The sequence below is a fragment of the Sorghum bicolor genome, chromosome 3 (assembly GCF_000003195.3).
Source record: "Sorghum bicolor cultivar BTx623 chromosome 3, Sorghum_bicolor_NCBIv3, whole genome shotgun sequence".
Lineage (NCBI taxonomy): Eukaryota > Viridiplantae > Streptophyta > Magnoliopsida > Poales > Poaceae > Sorghum > Sorghum bicolor.
In genome coordinates, this window is record NC_012872.2 from 9,813,455 (window position 1) to 9,831,361 (window position 17,907).

Here is a 17,907-nt window from a genome sequence, read left to right on the forward strand (position 1 = left end):
ACCCTTTCTATAACTTGCAGTGAGGGTCATGCAGTGGCGAATCCAGCTATGAAGTTCATCGGGTCATCACATTTATACAGTGGGGTCGGCACCATTGTTTAACTATGATGAATAATAATTCTCCATTAATTTTTTTTCAAAGTCATCGGGGTCAGATGACCCCAATAGTATAGGCTAGATTCGCCCCTGGGGTCATGCATGACTGTTTCTTTGGAGTACCCGGTTTGTTTCGTCACGCAACATACAGACGACTTGGTGTTGGTGACACGCTGATCATTGTCATGCCATTGGAACACTAACTTTGCAAGGCTGACCAATATTTTAATATATAATGATGTTCTCTACAAGAAAAAAAAAGAAAGAAAAGAAAAGAAATCTTTAGTTTGGCCCTGGTTGCCTAGCTTCAGTGAGGATGCATTTTCTTAAAAAAAGAAAGAAAGAGGGGTGTTCCTGTTCCATTAATAAATTAAAAAGAACAGGAACAACACTGATACTGATAGTGTCACCACTAAAATTAAAAAGAACACGAACCATTGACAGTGACACGTACGAAGGGAAGTGCAAATGCTTACCCAAAATTTTTTCATCTATCTCATCGAATCTTTGGACACATGCATGAAACATCAAATGTAGATAAAAAAATAAACTATACATAGTTTGGTTAAAAATCGCGAGACGAATCTTTTAAGCCTAGTTAGTCCATGATTAGCCTTAAGTGCTACACTAACCCACATGTGCTAATGACATATTACTTATGCTTAATAGATTTGTCTTGCAGTTTCCAGACGAACTATGTAATTTGTTTTTTTATTAGTTTCTAAAAACCTCTCCTAACGTATCTAACGTGACACCCAAAAAATTTTCATCTCCAATCTAAACATGGCCTAAAGTATTCTCTTTCCAAACACTCTGGCGTTTGTGGCAATCTTATGAGTTTGTTTTTATTTAAACATCATCGTATTTAAAACGGAGAGAGAGTAATTAGATTATGGTTTCTTGTGCGAACTATAATATATGTAAGTGTTGCAGGCCTCCATATCCATATATATAGTATCTCAATATTAAGCAGAACAATGATACCGAAACCAACTGTTGGAATCTTTCTCCTGGGTTCATGGCTTCATGCACAATCAAACTGCTTCATGATTCATGGATTTTCAATCAGCATATGTAGCATACTAAATGTACCCTTTTGAGTATAATGAAAGAAGTCCGGTATTGCATAGCTCAGTTAGTATCTTTGTGACAGTATCTTACCATCTAAATTGAAGTCCTTAACTAGGTATAAAGTACCGGCGATAATGTCCATAGGTAACTGTTTACTACAGATTTTTATTCCCTGTCATTGATCATGTCAATTTTATACAATTTGCATTTGCATCGACAAGATCTGATTTGAACTTTGTATATGTTAGGTGAAGATCCTTTTCTAAAAAAAATATGTTAGGTGGTGGTTCTGAGGCAGCCGCCTCAAAAACAAATTTGAGTACGGGAACCGAAATCCTTTCTCCTTGGCCCTACCAGCGACTACAATTCTCTATGACCGATGCACGCACATGCAGTCATATTTCATCCTACACCACCCTAGGCATGCAAGCTACGAGAGAGGAGTTTTTGCGATATTGTGTTGAGAAGTCGCTAGCTATTTATTTTCTCTCCTTGATAACTAAGAGCATCCCCAACCATTTTACATAGTTTGTTTGGCAAATAAGAAAATTTGTCAAATCCTAAATAAATATGGCAAAGATAAAAAGAGACAATCCCCAATTGATTTGGTATTAATCACTTGGCAAAAAAAAATCTGACGGCAAAAGGAGAAAATAGTCGTGCGACCACGCACGGAGGCAACGGATTTCGCGCGAGACGTGATGTCAAGCGCGGAGGGGCTTGACATATATGGGAGTCCTTCCCCTCTATTTGCCAAACGATTGAAGATGCTCTAATATAATTCTTTATAGACTAGCTTTTTGAAAATCAACGGGAATGGGGACGCTCTTAGTAAAGGATTTTTTCAGAGAAGAAATTGGAGTTTATGGGTGTTTTTTCCCACTAGCTCCAGAAAACCATTTCAACGGGAGTTGACTAATGAGTCAGGTTCCATCCAACTTAACAAGGGCAACGCTAATCCCGCTTTGAACAAAGTGCAGCAGCCAAATGCTCTTCGAATTGGAATCCTTATCTTTGTCATCAAAGTTGTTTTTAATGCACATTTCTCCAGACATATACTACGTGACTATAGTAGCAGGATGCTACATTTATTTAAAAATTATAAAATGGAACCATATATAGCACCTGAAATAACTCGATTTATATTTATTAACATAAAGGTTGAAAGCAGCAGGGAGGTGAATTTCTTCGCTCTGGAAGGGAAGGGATTTCACATATTATAAAGGGTATAATAAGCTTTGTCAAGAACAAAATGTGATTTAAAAACAAAAGGCAGCCCCAGCTTAGCTTAGTGCTCTACTCCAACTCGCAAGATATATTATCCGGGAGACCCATGTTGATATAAAAATCAAGATGCAGCAAGCACAATACGCGGTTCACTTGCAGCTCTGATGCTGAACAGTCTCTATTCCTGCGAGCATGTAATCCGCATCGATTGAGCATCCACAGCATAATCCTGTGAGAACCAAGACCAAAGCAAACAGAATTGGGGAGCGGGGAAAAAAAAGGAACAGCAAGAACAGGAAATATTCCTTCTCAAAATACCAGACCTGTGAAAACTAAAACATCAACAACTAATACAGTTGCCCCCCAGCTGCACTGGGAAAAAAAGGATGGAAAAAAGGTAACCCAAACAAACAACATATTGTAGTAATTGCCAAATACAAGGATTGGAGACTTATGACCAACTGTGAGGTAGGCATTTGAGGGTGCTAACTGAGGATAGCATTATTTACCACATCCATGGACTCATACCTTATTCATAAAATGAACTGACTTCCCTCAAAACATACTCCAATGCCAACCCCCTTGAAAAACCTGCACAGGTTTTCCAGTATGACAACACCAGTCACAAGTGTAAGGACGTAAGGTGCAACAAACAGTGCTGACAAAAGCATAAAGTGAAGCAAAATAGAAAGATGTAACAATGCAATTGTTTCAAGATTCACAGCTTATCTCTGGAGATATCAAGGCACACCACTCGAATAACGGATCAATTGCCTCACATCAGTCACTTACACTGGCTTCTGAGGCAGAACCCTGTTACTCAGAAAGGGGGGAAAAAGAGGAGAAAACAAAGCAAACAAACAAACAAACGAAAAATAATGAATGCCAGGGCTGTTATACTCGTATCAACTTTAGATAGACTGGTCAAAATTAAGCAGCAGACAAGATGATAGATAAAACCTACATCACAATTCCATGTGACTGTCAAAAGATGGTCAAGTCAAACTTTTGAACCATTGCTGATACAAGATACAAAAACAGAACTTCAGGCAAACTAAGTGCATCAGAAGGTGTTTGCAGTATGTAGACAAGCATATTTGGACCATTTTACTAGCCAAAGCATTTGAATTCAAATGCAACAGCCTAGAAGATGAGTTGTTTATAGCCTTGTATATGGACTTTACTTGAGTAAGTGTGCACTCCCTTGTATCTTCAACCGACATCCCAGAAATGTGCTCCAACAACTCTTCATGGAATCATGAGCCTGAAACGACAAATATATGGTTGGTTTCTACCTCACTGTATGAAATCTCCTTACAAGCTCCGGCGTTACATTTAGAAGTTTGCTCCAAGGAGCAAAACTCGAGTTAATGAGGAATACATTTTAATATATCAGATGAGCACTCCGAACAGCACTCAAGTTCTCCGAAGATCTTCATACCCTGCAAATAAAACTCCTAAATCAGAAAGGGAGATAATAAACACCAGTTCAGCATTCTCCATCGTCAATCAATCTGTAAACAGCCAACTGAATGATACAGCTGCCATCATATAGCAGATTCTGCAGCGCCCCCTAAAGAGCCATCTACTCCAGTTTCATGTTTCCCATTAAGGTCAGCTACAGCAGAGCCCGCATCATTTGCTTCATCAACTTCCAAATCAACTTCATGTCTAGATTTCTTATGGTTACTACTATTGTCGTTCAGAATTTCATCTTCGGATATGGTTGAGCTCCTCTTATGTGCAACAGCATTAGTATCCACCCTTTTATCTTCCACTGGATCCTTTACAGACCTTCCATCTTTGTCACCTCTATTGCTTCTATGAGATCTTCCCCCTTCATCCTTTACTGAACTTTCATCTTTGTCGCGTCTGCTACCTCTATGAGATCTTCTTTTGTCATCCTGGATCTCAGACTTTCTGCTGTCCTTTTTATCACTGTGACGATGCTTTCTGTCAGGAGATCTGGACCTGGAATGCCTGCTATGGCGAGAATGACGGTCACGAGTTGGCGATGATTTGCTTCCCTTGTGATGTCGTGGTGATCTTGAACCAGCCCGAGCTGACCTTGATTTTGATGGACTTAAACTTTCTTCTCTTTGTTTCTTCGGTGACCTAGAGTCCCTGGAGGAGTCCCTGGAGGGCTTCTTATGCCTTGGACTTCTACTTTTGCTTCTGTTCCTCCTTGAACTAGATGAATGGTGATCACGGGATCGTTCACTCTCCCTTCTCCCAGACCTGCTATACCTGTCCTTATCATCCCTATGCGATCGATCACTACCATACTTTGAGTGGCGAGATCTTGATGGTGATCGTGATCGGTGCTCCCTTGAGCGTCTAACTGGGGGGGAGTAGGAGCGGGATCGCCTCCTGCTACGGTACTTGATAGGTGATCTTGACCGAGATTTTGATCTGCGAGTAGGGGGTGATGGTGATCTGTAAATCATATAAACAGGTCAGGCTTCAGCACACAATATGCATAGGGAGGAAAAACAATCAATGATTTCCTTAGTTCCTTTCTTCCCTAAAGTTTTTATTTTGAATACAAAAGAGATCTGTGTATCATTATATTAAGAAGAAAGAAAAGGGTACAAACCCATACAACCACACACTACACTGCCCAGAGGTTTAATCAAAACTTGCCTTTCTTTCCTAAAGTTGAGGAGCAACTAGAATGAAAGAATGATAACATGCAAAATTCCATCTAATAATGCAGCCAAACCAAAACTACAAAAGTTGCTGCAAGTTCCTATGCAGAGGTCTCTTTCGCTTCATTGCATAAACTATACTCAATGAAGATATATAACAGAATAACTAGGGAACATATAAACCACAAATGAACGAGAAAAGAATGGTGCCAGTCGCCAGACTTGGACATAACGTTGATTCCGTCTACAGCTATATCAATTTTTAATACAAGATTTAGTATCCCCTTACATAACTCAGTGATACATTCTTGAATACACACAAACTCTCCCCAATTTGTGATGTAACATAAAACATACATATACATGGCAGACCATATGCCAAGAGACAACACATGATTTGAATCTAAATCTATCTCTTTCAGAATGATGGATGAGTTTTCAAATAGCAAATGCCAAATCTCATCGATACCTCTATTATACACAAAAAGAGGGAAGACTATAGCATATTCCTGCACAAAAAATGGACCGACATTCTAGTGCCATCTCAATGTAAGTGTATACTAGAATCAACTGAATGCAATCTTTCTGTGACAAAAAATACTAAATGTACAATGACCAGGAGTTGTTACAGAACCAGAAACACTAAGGTATAAGTCCATTTTTGGCCATCCAATTATTATTCTATTTTGTTTTTGGCCATGCAACTCTACAACTAGAAATCTTTGACCAATTAACTCTCAATACCGGACAAATTTGGCAATCTAGCTGGTTTCAAAGGTAGATTTGTATTTTCTGAAAATGATACAAACTGGTTTATATTTTCTCAAAATTCATGAATAATTCAGAAACTGGTTTATATTTTCTAAAAAATCATGAATAATTCATTTTAAATCAGAAAAAAATAAGAAAACAAGTACCAATATTTTTCTAAAAATATATCTAGCTCAGTCATGCTGTGTTTATTTAAATCATCATTCTCAGCTATATTAAACTTAAGATTGACCAAAAGAAATCCATACTCAAATACAGTAGCAAATATGTTGGAGTCAAACTAAGAAAACTATTTTTGGAGGACTAGGGATACCATACTAGTTGCAAACTTGTGATGCCTAAAATAATCTATATGTGGTGGAGCAAGGCACCTGCGTGGTTTGTGCCATCTTCCAGTTCTTTTGTTTACTTGTATCTGCTATCTTCCATTGGCCAAAACCGGGTGTAATACAGTGCAAAATGATAATGTAATAAGAAACAAACATGACTACGAGCAATTACACTAGGAATATGAACAAATAGAATACAAATAGCTCTAAATATAGGACCAATAGATAGATTTAGTTTTTAGAAAAAATGGGTACTGGATTCATATTTAAAGTGAATTACATATGCACTTTTATAAAATATGTATTTTTATCATTTAAAAAAATACAAAACCACCTTAAAATCAGCTAGGTGGCGAAGTTTGTCTGGTATTGATAGTTCAATGGTTAAGATTCATGGATTTAGAGTTGCATGGCTGAAAACAAACTCGGACAAAAGTTTTATGGACAAAAATGGACTCCCCTAAGTTATATAAAATCCTAGACGTGTAACCATCAATCAGGGTAGAATTGAATATGAGTAAGAAACATACCTTGACTTCCCTTTGGCATCTTTTCCTTCAATGTTGTCCCCACCAAAGCCCTCCGCCTTCAACTTCCTGCTTATCTCAGCAGCCCTTGCTGCAGCTGCTTCAGTGGCAGACTTCATGGTGGCGGCACGTGCAGCAGCCTGTTGGGTTGCTATTGACTGTTGCATCATTAGTGCCTGCTGGAATTGCATCTGTTGCAACTGAACGGCTTGCTGCATCATCATGGGCAAGTTATTATTTGCTTTAGGAGGAAGAGATTTAGCCATCTCCACATTCAATGGACGACCACCAACATTCTTGCTATTGAACTCCAACGCTGCAGTTGCTTCTTCAGGTTTGGAGTACTCGACATAAGCAATGTGCTTTGAATCTGTGGTGGTACAATCAACAACTTTACCACATAACCCAAATAGCTGCTTAATATAATCCACAGTAAGAACTGGACTCAGGTTGCTAATTTGAACTGTTCTCTTCAGGGCATCAGCTTCATCAGCTTTGTTTATTGAGCCTGCAGTGATAAAATATACAAGTGAGCAACAGGACCGTGGACAAGAAAAAAAAACTGTTAATTTTCAATTTAGAGTGACATACTGAAATAATTTCAGTTGCTGCAAATTACAGTAATGGAATATCCAGTAAGCAGCTTAAATTAAAAAGAAACAAATTTGCAGAGAGCTCACAACTAAATTTGATTTGTAGGGTTACCATCTTAGCCAGGTGTAAGATATATAGTTATCCATGGCATATATAAAGGAAAAAAAAGCAACAGCAAACAACCATTAGCAGCACAAAGCAACAGTCACAATACTGCAATAATGATACAAGTCAGATGCTAGATTTATTTACAAACTAACTGACTAAGCATGTTGATCCATCTGAGCTTAAAACATTACGAATCTATAGGCAAGAACAACAGCCTCCTTCCTTTCTGTTACTAGTTCAACACATTACTAGTTCAACAATGGATCACCTATTAGGAAAATCAAGTTTAAAAAACCTTTAATGCATTTCTGGGGAGAATCATCACCTGAAGTCCCACCTGCGGCCTTGGCCTGAGCAGCATGTGCCTGCAGTGCCTGCGCAGCCATGATGGCCTGAGCAGCTGCCATGGCAGCCGCAGAGGGCGCCAAGGGGGCATGCCCAAGAGCATTGACAGAAGTCGTGGCAGCGAGCACCGACATCAGCAGCTGTTGCGGTGGGTGCATGAACTTACAGTCAGTCTCCGCCTTTGTGCACTTCCCACTCATGTAGTCCCGGCATATCTCCCCCAGTGAAGAACCAACCCCTGGCAGGATAACTCCGCCCGAGGAACCAACAGAGGAACTAGGCATGACCCCGAGGAGGCTGGGGAAGGCACTGGAGGGCGCGCCTGTGTAATTGGGCATATTAGGCATGGTCTGGTTGACCATGTTGGGGTAGGCAGAGCTGGCCGCGGGTAGAGCGGTGGGGAAAGCGGCTGATGGTGTGGCGGTGGAGCCGCTGAAGAAGACGGGGAAGGGGCTCCCCATGACGGGGGCGCCGTCGAGCTCGATGTGTACCATGTAGTTGCCGCGCTTGGGGACGACGTAGGTGACCGTGTAGGATCCGTCCCCGTTGTCCTTGACAGCGCCCTCGAGATCGTCCCCGCCGACTCCCGCAGCGGGCGAGACGCGCACGCGCACGCGCGCCCCGCCGGCGGTGAGCCTCCGGCTGTGGCGGTCCTTGGCGACGACGGTGAAGGTGGAGGGCGTTCCGGCGGAACCGCCAGCGATGCCGGGCCCCGCGGCGGAGCACTTGGACGGGTCGACAGGGCCTGGCGGGGCCGGGGCATCGTCTTCGTCGGACTCGGGGGAGGCAGGCTCGGCCGGGGAGGGTGGGGCGGGGTCGGCGTCGTTGTCGGCGTCGCCGGGTGCGGCAGCGAGGGCCTTGAAGGTGGCTTCGAAGGCGGCCTTGGCGGCGGCAGCGGTCTCCGCCTCGGACTTGAGCTTGGCCTCCTCAGCCTGGCGCACCCAGATCGGTTTGGGCGCCGCCATGAGGGCGCGGCGGCGGACGCTGCTCTCGCCTAGCCTGCCTTCAATAAGCTCTGCTTGCGGGCTAGGGTTTGGCGGAGGGGGAGCAGATGCGGAGCAGATGAGGGGTGCCGAGGAAGAGAAGGCGGAGTCGGATGGGGCAACCAAGCAAGACGGCAAAAGAGGCAAAGGCAGCCGGCAGAGATCCTCCGGAATCTGGCAATGAAAGACGGCCCAACTGGAACAAAGCCCAATAACAAAATAACTGAAAAAAGGAATAAAATTTTCCCTTAAAATACAGGAATGGGAATAAAAAACGACGTGTGTTTTGAAATCGAAATCGAAAACCAGAAAATATACGTGTGCTTCGCTACGGAGAAAACCATGTAGCTACATTTTAACTTAAATAATTGTATGCATCATCAAATAAGTAGCACTTCGTCCGGATAACAACCGCTATGACTTCACTGGCAAGATCGAGGTCGTTTATTAGAGCATCTTAATTTTTTTGTCAAAATAAAAAACTCTCTCTAATAGTTTGACATCTTTCCCTCTATCTTTTTTAACCTCGCAAAAATTTATCCCAATATATGACACATACAGAAACATAAGACTAGAAAAAAGTGTGGAGAAAAAATTAAGATAGAAATATAGGAAACTCTTATAGATGACTTCTTTTTTCCTCCTCATACTAATCTATAACTCTTATATAATCCTAAACCCCACTAACTATTTTCTCTAAGCATGCAAGCTATCCACCTAAGCAATGCACTACCACATTGAATTAAAATCCACTAAGTAGAACCTCAATAACTATTTTATCTCAACATACAATACACTACCACATATATACAATTAAAATTCAATAACACACATGACAATTGTAGTGTCCACACCGGCATAACAAATAAGTATAGTCTACATCATCATACTACACAATCCACTAATCCGCAATTCCCGCAGCAACGCGCGGGGTATGCTTCTAGTTTAGAAGTTGACAAACACTATATTTTAAAGAACAAAATATAAAGATCTCTTAGAGATACTCTAAAATCTAAATGTGAAAAATGACATGATAGTAAATTGCATCGATATATCTCGTTACATGAGGCACTAGAGGACCAATATTATGTAATTTGTTGTCCTAAACGATAAACAGTCAGTCCGTCCTTCATTCAGTGTTTAGGCCATTTACATGGCGCTTAAATAGAGTTAAACGGTCTAAACAGTTCTACATAATATTACCAAAATATGTATATTTATTAATGTAAAATTAATTATTCTAGCATTTATATATACTAGCAAATAGATCTGTGCGTTGTAACGAAAAAGAATATCAAATATATTCATGGGAAACAATGATAGTAAGCGCTACATGTCTATTTATGTTTTCCGTTTGTATGAAATTTAAGACCTCTAATGTCAAATATATTTACGCTTTGTCTTGTCTCATCATCCCACCCGCCGCTTGCCGGAGCTGATGAAGATGAAGGAGAAGGGTGTAATGTGAATCTTTATTTTAAATCGTGAGGTGATAAATTCGGAACCATTTGATAGTTTTGTTGTGAAGAAATCTGTTGATATGTATTTCCAGGCTCTGTTGATAGAAATCGTGAGGGAGTAAATAGCAAATCCACGTTTTTATCGAACCCGTATTTCCGGTGGTTCGCCCGCCAGATCATGCTCCCGGAGTGGATGGTCGACGCCCCGCCCGACCTATCCACTCTCCAGCGACTGGTCTGCCCACTCTCGTTCCCTTCTTCTGCTCTACCAAATGGATCAACAAAAGATACTTCTAGCCCAGCGAATTATTCGATGTATGACTGCACAGCCAAGTTCACCTTTACCTGGTTGAATTCTAAACTCACAGAAACTTCTGCTGGCGATCCTCCATCAACACACCACAGACATAAATTTAGTCTCGTCCCTATATATGAATGCACTCTCTCAGGGTCTTCAAGCAGCATACTTAGGTACCACACCTTATGTTAAAGATGGCCCTACTGTTGTTACAACAAGCATGCACAAATTATCAAGCTGGAATCACACCGCTTGCACTAGTATGTAAAGATAGGGCATTAGGGCTTGTAGCCAGTATGTTATTGATACTGACAGCAAAGGAGAAATACCAAGTGAGCAGCACCTTGTGCTGGAGTTGCAAGAAGATGGGAAGCTAATTACTCACTTCTGATGATCCTCCTATTGTATTTGGTGGCCTGAACAGGGAATTCATACGGAAATCAAACCTGCGACCAGGGAACCTTCTCTGCTTTGCTGTTAGAGATGGAAGTGTGAAACCTGTGGATGGGAACATGCAAATCGGTGAGCTGCGGCTTGTTGGAAAGCCGAACTGTGCCCGTGCTTTTGCTGATAGCCACTCAAAAGCTTTGTTCCAGCATGTGGCAAGGCATGTTCTGCTAAGAATTGAGGATCTGGTTGTCTCCATTCGATCGAGCAATATGAAGCTTGATTCCACCGACGACATTGAAATGCAAGATTAAGGTGAGGGACTATAGTTTGTGTCCCTCTGCAGGTTCTCATTTCTTGAGCTTTTGTTCATTTGTAGGGGTATCTTTCTGTACACATTATAGATGTGACAGTATTTATTGTTTGACTGGATTCAAGGAGTGGATTTGTTATCAATTGAAATATGTGCAACAGATGAATGGCAATGTAAAACTAGTATGAAATGAGATCTGTATTGCTCCTGTTTATGTGTTGTCGAGCTTCTATGTTGGCCGTTTTTGTAACATTACCCAATACATAGATCACCTTACGAACACATTTCACCCAATATATAGATCTTTCTACAAATGCATTGTAGACAAGGAATTTGGTGTAATAAGAAATATCTATGTATTTTCTGTTTTTGTTCATACCAAGTCACAATCAAAGGTCTTGAAACCATTCCGTCTGCCATTAACTTGCTATATTGTTAACTGCGCTAAGTTTACATATATCAATTTTGAAATTAGTCTGTTCCCATCTAGAAATAACAATTTCTGCATATGACATGTCGAAGATGCACCAGTTCATGTCAAGATTTCCGCAAATGACGTGATTGTCTCAAACCTATGGTTTTCAGGGAGTGGCGCATTTCCAGGTCTGATAGATATTAGTACCTCAAGGCCTGTAAAAAGTTTAAACAATTCATGATAGCATGAGTTTCTGAAAGATTGACATTTTGATCATTGCCATCTACATGGATGTGATCGATATAGTGCAACTTGATTTGTTTTGCCCTGAGTTGGCAATTTCAGTAGTTAAAATGCCCATAGGAAAAGTATTGTATCTACATGTTGGATTTTATCTGTATTTGATGGATCTCCTAGTAATAAATCTAATTGTCTAATGTGGTATCATATTCCTTTTTTAGCAAGGGCAAAATGCGGTGAGAAGCACACCTGCGGCCTGTGCAGCCGTTGCTTCTTGATACACATCTGTTAAGAACAATATCTGAGACGGCCGATCTACCCCGACCGACTGCCAGATCTCGTAGTAGCTGCGAGCTTCTCTCTTGGTTCTTCGTTGCAGACAACAAAATGATAAGTTAACAATCACAGTCATGTACAGTGTTATATGAATCAATGAACGGAAGGTGATCTTAGCTGTACAACGTACCCAATTGTTGTGTCAAAAAATCCACACAGGTGCTTTCTAAGGTCGCCGTAGGTAGTGTTCCCGAAAATAAGCCTCTGGGCTTCTCTGCTACCACTGGAATATATGTACGTCTGCAAGCATATGTAAATCAAACTAAGTTCAGCAAGAGTAGTTGGGCTATTAGTGAATCAGTGTATATGGTTGATGTCAAATGGTAAAATGTGCTGGAATGATCAATGTACGTGTGTGTGATGATGGAATGGAGTAGCGAGAACCTTGATGCCACTGTCGTGCCACTTCTCGAGAGCCGGTGGCACGTCATCGAACACCACTCCCTTGATTTCTTGGCCCTCGAACCCAGTCCTCCAGATGTGGCCCTTCAAACAAACCAATGAAGAGAAATCATCTCAGGGTGTTCTGAATCAAATCACCTCAGGATGTTCTGAATCTGAACTGGCCAGATTTTCAACCTGAAACTGAAAGAATTGCCGATATTGTCAGCAGACAGAGTAAGTAGCCGGTTATCAGTACCTGCAATTGCTTCAGTGAGGTTATTTTCCTATCGGCCTTGATCATGGCCTCCACGTTGGCGACCAGAGCGTCGATGACGCTGTCCTTGCCGGCCTCGTCCGGCGGAACCGGGACGGCGCCGGCGACGCCCTCGGCTAGGTCTTGCTCGACCTGGCAAGCGTCCCGGCCGGCCTCTTTCAGAACGACTCGGAACTGTTGAGCGATTCAGCAGCAGCATATGACGGGAGACGGGGAATCTGACCTGAGCGCGCAGCAGGGCGATGTCGTCCTTGGTCTCATCGGTGCCGTAGGTGGCGTCCAGGTGGTTGCGGACGTTGTCGCGGGCGTAGGGGAAGAGCACGTCCGTCACGAACGAGATGGGGCTCGTCGTGCCTTCGATGTCCAGCACCACGCTTCGCTGCGTGCGATTTCAATCAAAGCGCGTACTAGTGTATGATGCAACGGAGGACAGGAGTCAAATAATCCAGGATAAATGATATGATACTACCACTGATGCTAGTCGAGGAAGGCTTGCTGGGGCTGATCGCAAACGGCGACCATCCAATCGCTGCCGCGGCCACCACGGGATGCTGATTCCGGCCGCCGGAACGCCCGCGGCTGCCTTGAACGGCGGCGGAGCGAGGAAGCTCATCCTGGAACGCAACAAGCCCTACCTCGGACTCGGAGTCGGATCGAGCCAAATCAGTCAGGGAAGGGGAGCGGCGCTCCGTGCCTTACCTACCTGACACCGGCGGCAATGGCGATGCCAATGCCATCCGCCCATCCTCATCTTTATCGTGCGTGTAGGTGTTGATCGACTTTCCGCCTTTTGGGCTCTGGCCCTCCTTCCCTCCTCTGCGGAATGCAGTGCCAGTGGATGCAAGCAGCTGCTCCCCGGGTGGAGGAGGCGGGGACCGCCGGTCAGTCGGTTGGTCCAGCCACAACCTCTCTGCTCGTATGTCGTATGCGCAAGACGAAATGCATCCAAATGTGAGCCAAAATACACCAGAATTAGGCCAATTCAAGCCAGGCTCAATCTTTTTTGTCCACCTCTTAAAGAGTAATAACGTGAGGCCAAAATCTGTTTGGGAATCAAATTAAAATCTGTTTGGGAATCAAATTAAAATCTGTTTGAGAACGAAATTGAGGTTGTTGCTCTATTGGAGCAACCAGGCCCCTATTTGAACCCAATAGCTAAATATGGGTGCCAACTGTCAAGGTCAACAATTCAACTCCAATAAGACCCCTCAAAAATTCAACTCCAGTAAGACCCCTAAATTTGTTGGAACAAAAAAAATTCTTCGACCAACCTCAATTCCCGTTGGGTCACCCCCTCGCCCCCATCCGCCTATTTCACCCCCGCGCGGTACGAAACTGCCGTGAGCGCCACCACCTCCCCCTCCATCGTGTGACTACGAGCCCGCCTCTGGTCCGGCGGGCGCCTCCACCTCCCATCCACCGCGCGAGCACAAGCCTCCCTCCACTATGAGCCGTCCGCATCCGCCACGCGGGCGCGCTGCCCTAGCCACGCGAGCACGATGCTTGCCTTGCCTCCCTGCCTTGTGTGTGAAGAAGATGAGAAGAAAGGTCCGGCTCAATGACACATGCGTCCCCATGTCATTGGCTGCTGATGTGGATTTTGTGAGCTTTGTTTGGGGCTGCTACTGGAGTAGAAGAAATTTGTTAGACCAATAAAAGTAGGGGTGAACACCTAAATAAAAAGTAAGGGGTTTGTTTTTGGAGAGCTACTGTTGGAGTTGCTCTCACGATATTGATCGGAACCCAAATGGCCAAGATTAACCTGATTTTCTTGCCAACCTCAATTACTAGCCATAGCTTGCTGATCCCAAGTCACAACAGCCTAGCCTCTAGTCTTATGCATCACACTGTCAAGTGACTCAGACTTAGACTAATCATGCGGATCCTTCCAGTTATCCGGCAACTCAAATAAACTTTTATTCATTCAATTCTAGTTACAATATTGTACAGTGACAAAAAAAAGAAAGAAAAAGAGAGCATATACAAGGAAACTAAATTCAACTGTAAAAATATATACAGTATATGTCTATGCTTGTATTTGTTTTCCAGCTGCACCAGCCTTCTCCAAATACATGCATTCCCTTCCATACACAAGCTACACACACTACAGTCCTGGAAAAAAAATGGTGCCCAGCCACCCGGGAGGAAAAAAGCAAACTCATGATCAGATATACAGCAAAAGAACATTCATGATTTCAAGCTAAATCCTTGCAAAGAAACATGATGGATTTGATCAACAAACCTTTTCATATGTGTCGCCGCTAACTATACCCTATTTAGCCCCAGCTGAAGCATTTTTTGCATTGTGGTCTTGTACTCCTGGCTTCTTGACCACTCATCGATCTCTCGGGCTCGCATCACAGGCAAAGGGTGTGAAAGCTCTCTGGTTTGTGCATTCCTGCAGCATGTAAAGAGATTGAGAAAGAAATGTCATACAATACAACACATACTCATTTCCACAATGCTGATGTCGCCAATCATGGTTCAAGTGATAACAGTTCTAACCGGATGTACCACCCAACTGGGTTTGATGCAGCTTTGTCGTAGGAACGAGCTTGCTCCAAGAAGGCATCCACGTTTAACTGGTCGGCAAGAGATGGGCATCCTCCGGCCAATTTCATCAGAACAGAGATGACAACCTCTTGACAAGCAAGAATAAGCATCAGGTGATGACACAGACTTGAAGGACAAGCATTACAACGCAAAACAGTTATTCCTACTTTCAGACAGTCAAGAACAGAGATGACTACCTCACGACAATCAATAGTTTAGTATTAGATGATGATACCAACTTGTAGAGTAAGCATGCATGCATTATATGTTAAATTCACCAGCGTATGCCTACTTTCAAACAGTCAAGAACAGAGATGACTACCTCACGACAATCAATAGTTTAGTAGGTGATGATACCAACTTGTAGAAAGCATGCATGCATTATATGTTAAATTCATCAGCTGCTGCTCCTTTTCTTCAAAATTGATGAACAGCTGATCTTTCTACGCACTAAAAATTGTTAATTGGATGATGAAAACTACACAAACCTCTACTTTTGCTAAGAGCCATATATAATTCGTGGCCGGACCAACTCCTCTTCCAAAGGAAAATCAAAGATAGAAGAATACCATTGCTATCTATTCTGCTAGACCTTATGCTCAATACAAATCAATTATATTTAATAATTGAGGTAGTTTCAGAGTTAAGGTAGTAAAGGTACCTTTGGGTCTTGCACCACAAGAAGAGCTGCCCTGTCACAAGTCAGCTCTGCAGCACGTAGCCACCTGTATAGCTGCTCTTCCAGGAAGCCAGCAACCATGCCAAAACCTGAAGAAAGTGCATGTACTTACCATGAGATGTGGTTCAAATGAAGTGTATTTAGGTGCATCGTCCACCCTTCTAATGAGATTTTAAGTGGTTAGATGGTCTACCAGGGACAGTGTATGCTCCCATTGTGAGTATATTGGCGAAAGTGAGCCATACACCATGATCGCACTTGAGGTGACCCAGCTCATGAGCCAAAACAGCCTAATTGAAAAAACAAATCCTATACGATGAGTAATCAATGCATTCAGACACTAGGTAAGCAAATGACAATTCTTATTTGGATTGTTCATCTAGACAATGCCAGCTGATGAGTTTGTTTAGACACAATAGCACCTGCAATTCCTTTGGAGTAAGCAGCTCCACAAGGCTTGTGTGAACGACAATGAATGGTTTTTTGCCATTGATTGCTAAGGTGTAAGCATTTGGAACAGGATTCTGCCTTATGTACAAGTCAGGAGCTTCCGTGTTCAAGAGCGTTGCAGCCTCAGCCAGCAGTTGGTGGAGATCTGGAAGCTGAAGAGAGAAAACAAATCATTAGCTCCCTGAATTACAGAAACCTGTAGGGTGTGGTAAACTGGTGATATATAAAACAACGAACTATAAGGTCTGGAAACAACAGAAGACAATGATATCAGTCACTCAAGCCTGTTATCAGCGTGCAAAATTTCATCGCGAATACATTGAGTCATTTAACTCGACATGCAGATCGGACCTGGTTTGGGGAGACGAGAACTGATGTTCCAATGTTCTGGAGGACCATAACTTGCTCCGAGACGGGTCCTGAAGTTGCAAAAGAGACCAAGAATGAATCGTTGAGGATACTATGTTGACATGGATGGGTAATACTGAGAGAGCAATGTGAGTGGGCGACCTAACAAAGCTTTGCCGATGTCGTTGAGCCCAGGAATCGCTCTTAGCAGCAGAGTGTTCTGTGAAACAAGAAAAAAAAAAAAGGGTTCTCTATCAGAAGACAGGAACTTCAGTCTTCATCTATCATCATATTATACGTGGACAGAAAGAAATGATTTTGTTAAACCAAGGAAAGCTAGCCTGCTTGTCGAGCGGGTGGCGGAAGTCGTCGGCGTCGAGGCCCCGAGCGGCCGCAGGGGAGGTGCGGGTGGAGGCAGCTGCAACCAGAACGAACCGCCTGCGGCGCGGGCGCCAGGAGGTGGACGACGCGGAGGAAGGCTTTTGGGCCCGGTAGCAGCGGAAGGGAACGGGCTGCGGAGGGAGCGTGGGGCCGGAGACGAGGACCGGAGCACAAGCCGGCGAAGCCGCCATGCCCACGAATCGAGAGTAAAGTCAAGGCCAGCAGCGCGGCCGCGGCCACAGGTGCCTTGTCCAGCCGAAGGAAGGAGACCAAGAAGAAAGCCCCCCAAGCGGAGTCGTACGGAGGCCCAAGGAATTGAGAAAGAGGTCAGCTGGTAACTACGGCTATTTACTGCTCTCGGTAGTTTCCGCAGCAAAAAAAAAACAAAAAAACAAAACAAAAGGATTTCTTTTAGGGAAAAAACATAAGGTGCGAGCGTGCGCATGCATAGCACACTACTGCGTCCACCAGAATACTACGTTTTGTCAATCTTTGCTACTAATTTCTGCTAGGCTGCTGTAAAATCTTATGAGTTGTGTGACTGACGTGCTCCATCACAGACCGCTTGGTTAGCTTTAGCCTCAGCCTCAAGAAAGTCCTCAACTCCACCAGGGTGCGGCTGGCCGGTCGTTCAGACCTTGCCTAACCAAATTCGCTACAGTCCACAGATATTTTTTTTTAGATGAGTAC

The 17,907-nt window shown here is 43.2% G+C and overlaps 2 protein-coding genes across 9 annotated transcripts; both read right to left on the bottom strand.

Annotated features, from left to right (window-relative positions):
• Window positions 2,341-8,824, bottom strand: LOC8072378 (serine/arginine-rich splicing factor 11). Of its 8 annotated transcripts, XR_002451125.1 has the most exons (5): window positions 7,697-8,824; window positions 6,673-7,177; window positions 3,776-4,830; window positions 3,579-3,658; window positions 2,341-3,207 (listed from the first exon to the last, which is right to left on the bottom strand). XR_002451125.1 is itself a non-coding variant. In XM_002457500.2 (3 exons), exons 1-3 carry the CDS (start codon window positions 8,679-8,681, stop codon window positions 3,942-3,944), a joined length of 2,379 nt encoding a protein of 792 aa, XP_002457545.1. In that variant the 5' UTR covers window positions 8,682-8,824; the 3' UTR covers window positions 2,362-3,941. The 8 variants fall into 8 exon arrangements, 1 of the variants encoding a protein (XP_002457545.1); XR_002451124.1 differs by having other exon boundaries at window positions 2,343-3,658; XR_002451123.1 differs by having other exon boundaries at window positions 2,343-3,207; window positions 3,579-4,830.
• LOC8085061 lies at window positions 11,490-17,550 on the bottom strand. Its single transcript, XM_021456107.1, has 17 exons — window positions 17,178-17,550; window positions 16,999-17,056; window positions 16,840-16,907; window positions 16,461-16,640; window positions 16,232-16,328; window positions 16,021-16,127; window positions 15,312-15,445; window positions 15,073-15,204; window positions 14,569-14,607; window positions 13,506-13,865; window positions 13,276-13,420; window positions 13,030-13,185; window positions 12,789-12,938; window positions 12,533-12,634; window positions 12,279-12,388; window positions 12,062-12,180; window positions 11,490-11,787 (listed from the first exon to the last, which is right to left on the bottom strand). The coding sequence occupies exons 1-17, from the start codon at window positions 17,406-17,408 to the stop codon at window positions 11,690-11,692; spliced, it is 2,286 nt and encodes a 761-aa protein (XP_021311782.1). The 5' UTR covers window positions 17,409-17,550; the 3' UTR covers window positions 11,490-11,689.

What these genes read in the sequence shown, in the direction of transcription:
- LOC8072378 (XM_002457500.2), bottom strand. Translation starts at nt 8,681, where the DNA reads ATGGCGGCGCCCAAACCGATCTGGGTGCGCCAGGCTGAGGAGGCCAAG. An exon ending in GGCCGCAGGTGGGACTTCAG is followed by an intron (nt 7,178 to 7,696) that starts GTGATGATTCTC and finishes TTATCACTGCAG; the next exon opens with GCTCAATAAACAAAGCTGAT. An exon ending in GATGCCAAAGGGAAGTCAAG is followed by an intron (nt 4,831 to 6,672) that starts GTATGTTTCTTA and finishes TATGATTTACAG; the next exon opens with ATCACCATCACCCCCTACTC.
- LOC8085061 (XM_021456107.1), bottom strand. Translation starts at nt 17,408, where the DNA reads ATGGCGGCTTCGCCGGCTTGTGCTCCGGTCCTCGTCTCCGGCCCCACG. An exon ending in GCCACCCGCTCGACAAGCAG is followed by an intron (nt 17,057 to 17,177) that starts GCTAGCTTTCCT and finishes CTTGTTTCACAG; the next exon opens with AACACTCTGCTGCTAAGAGC. An exon ending in CCTCACTGAAGCAATTGCAG is followed by an intron (nt 12,635 to 12,788) that starts GTACTGATAACC and finishes GTTTGTTTGAAG; the next exon opens with GGCCACATCTGGAGGACTGG.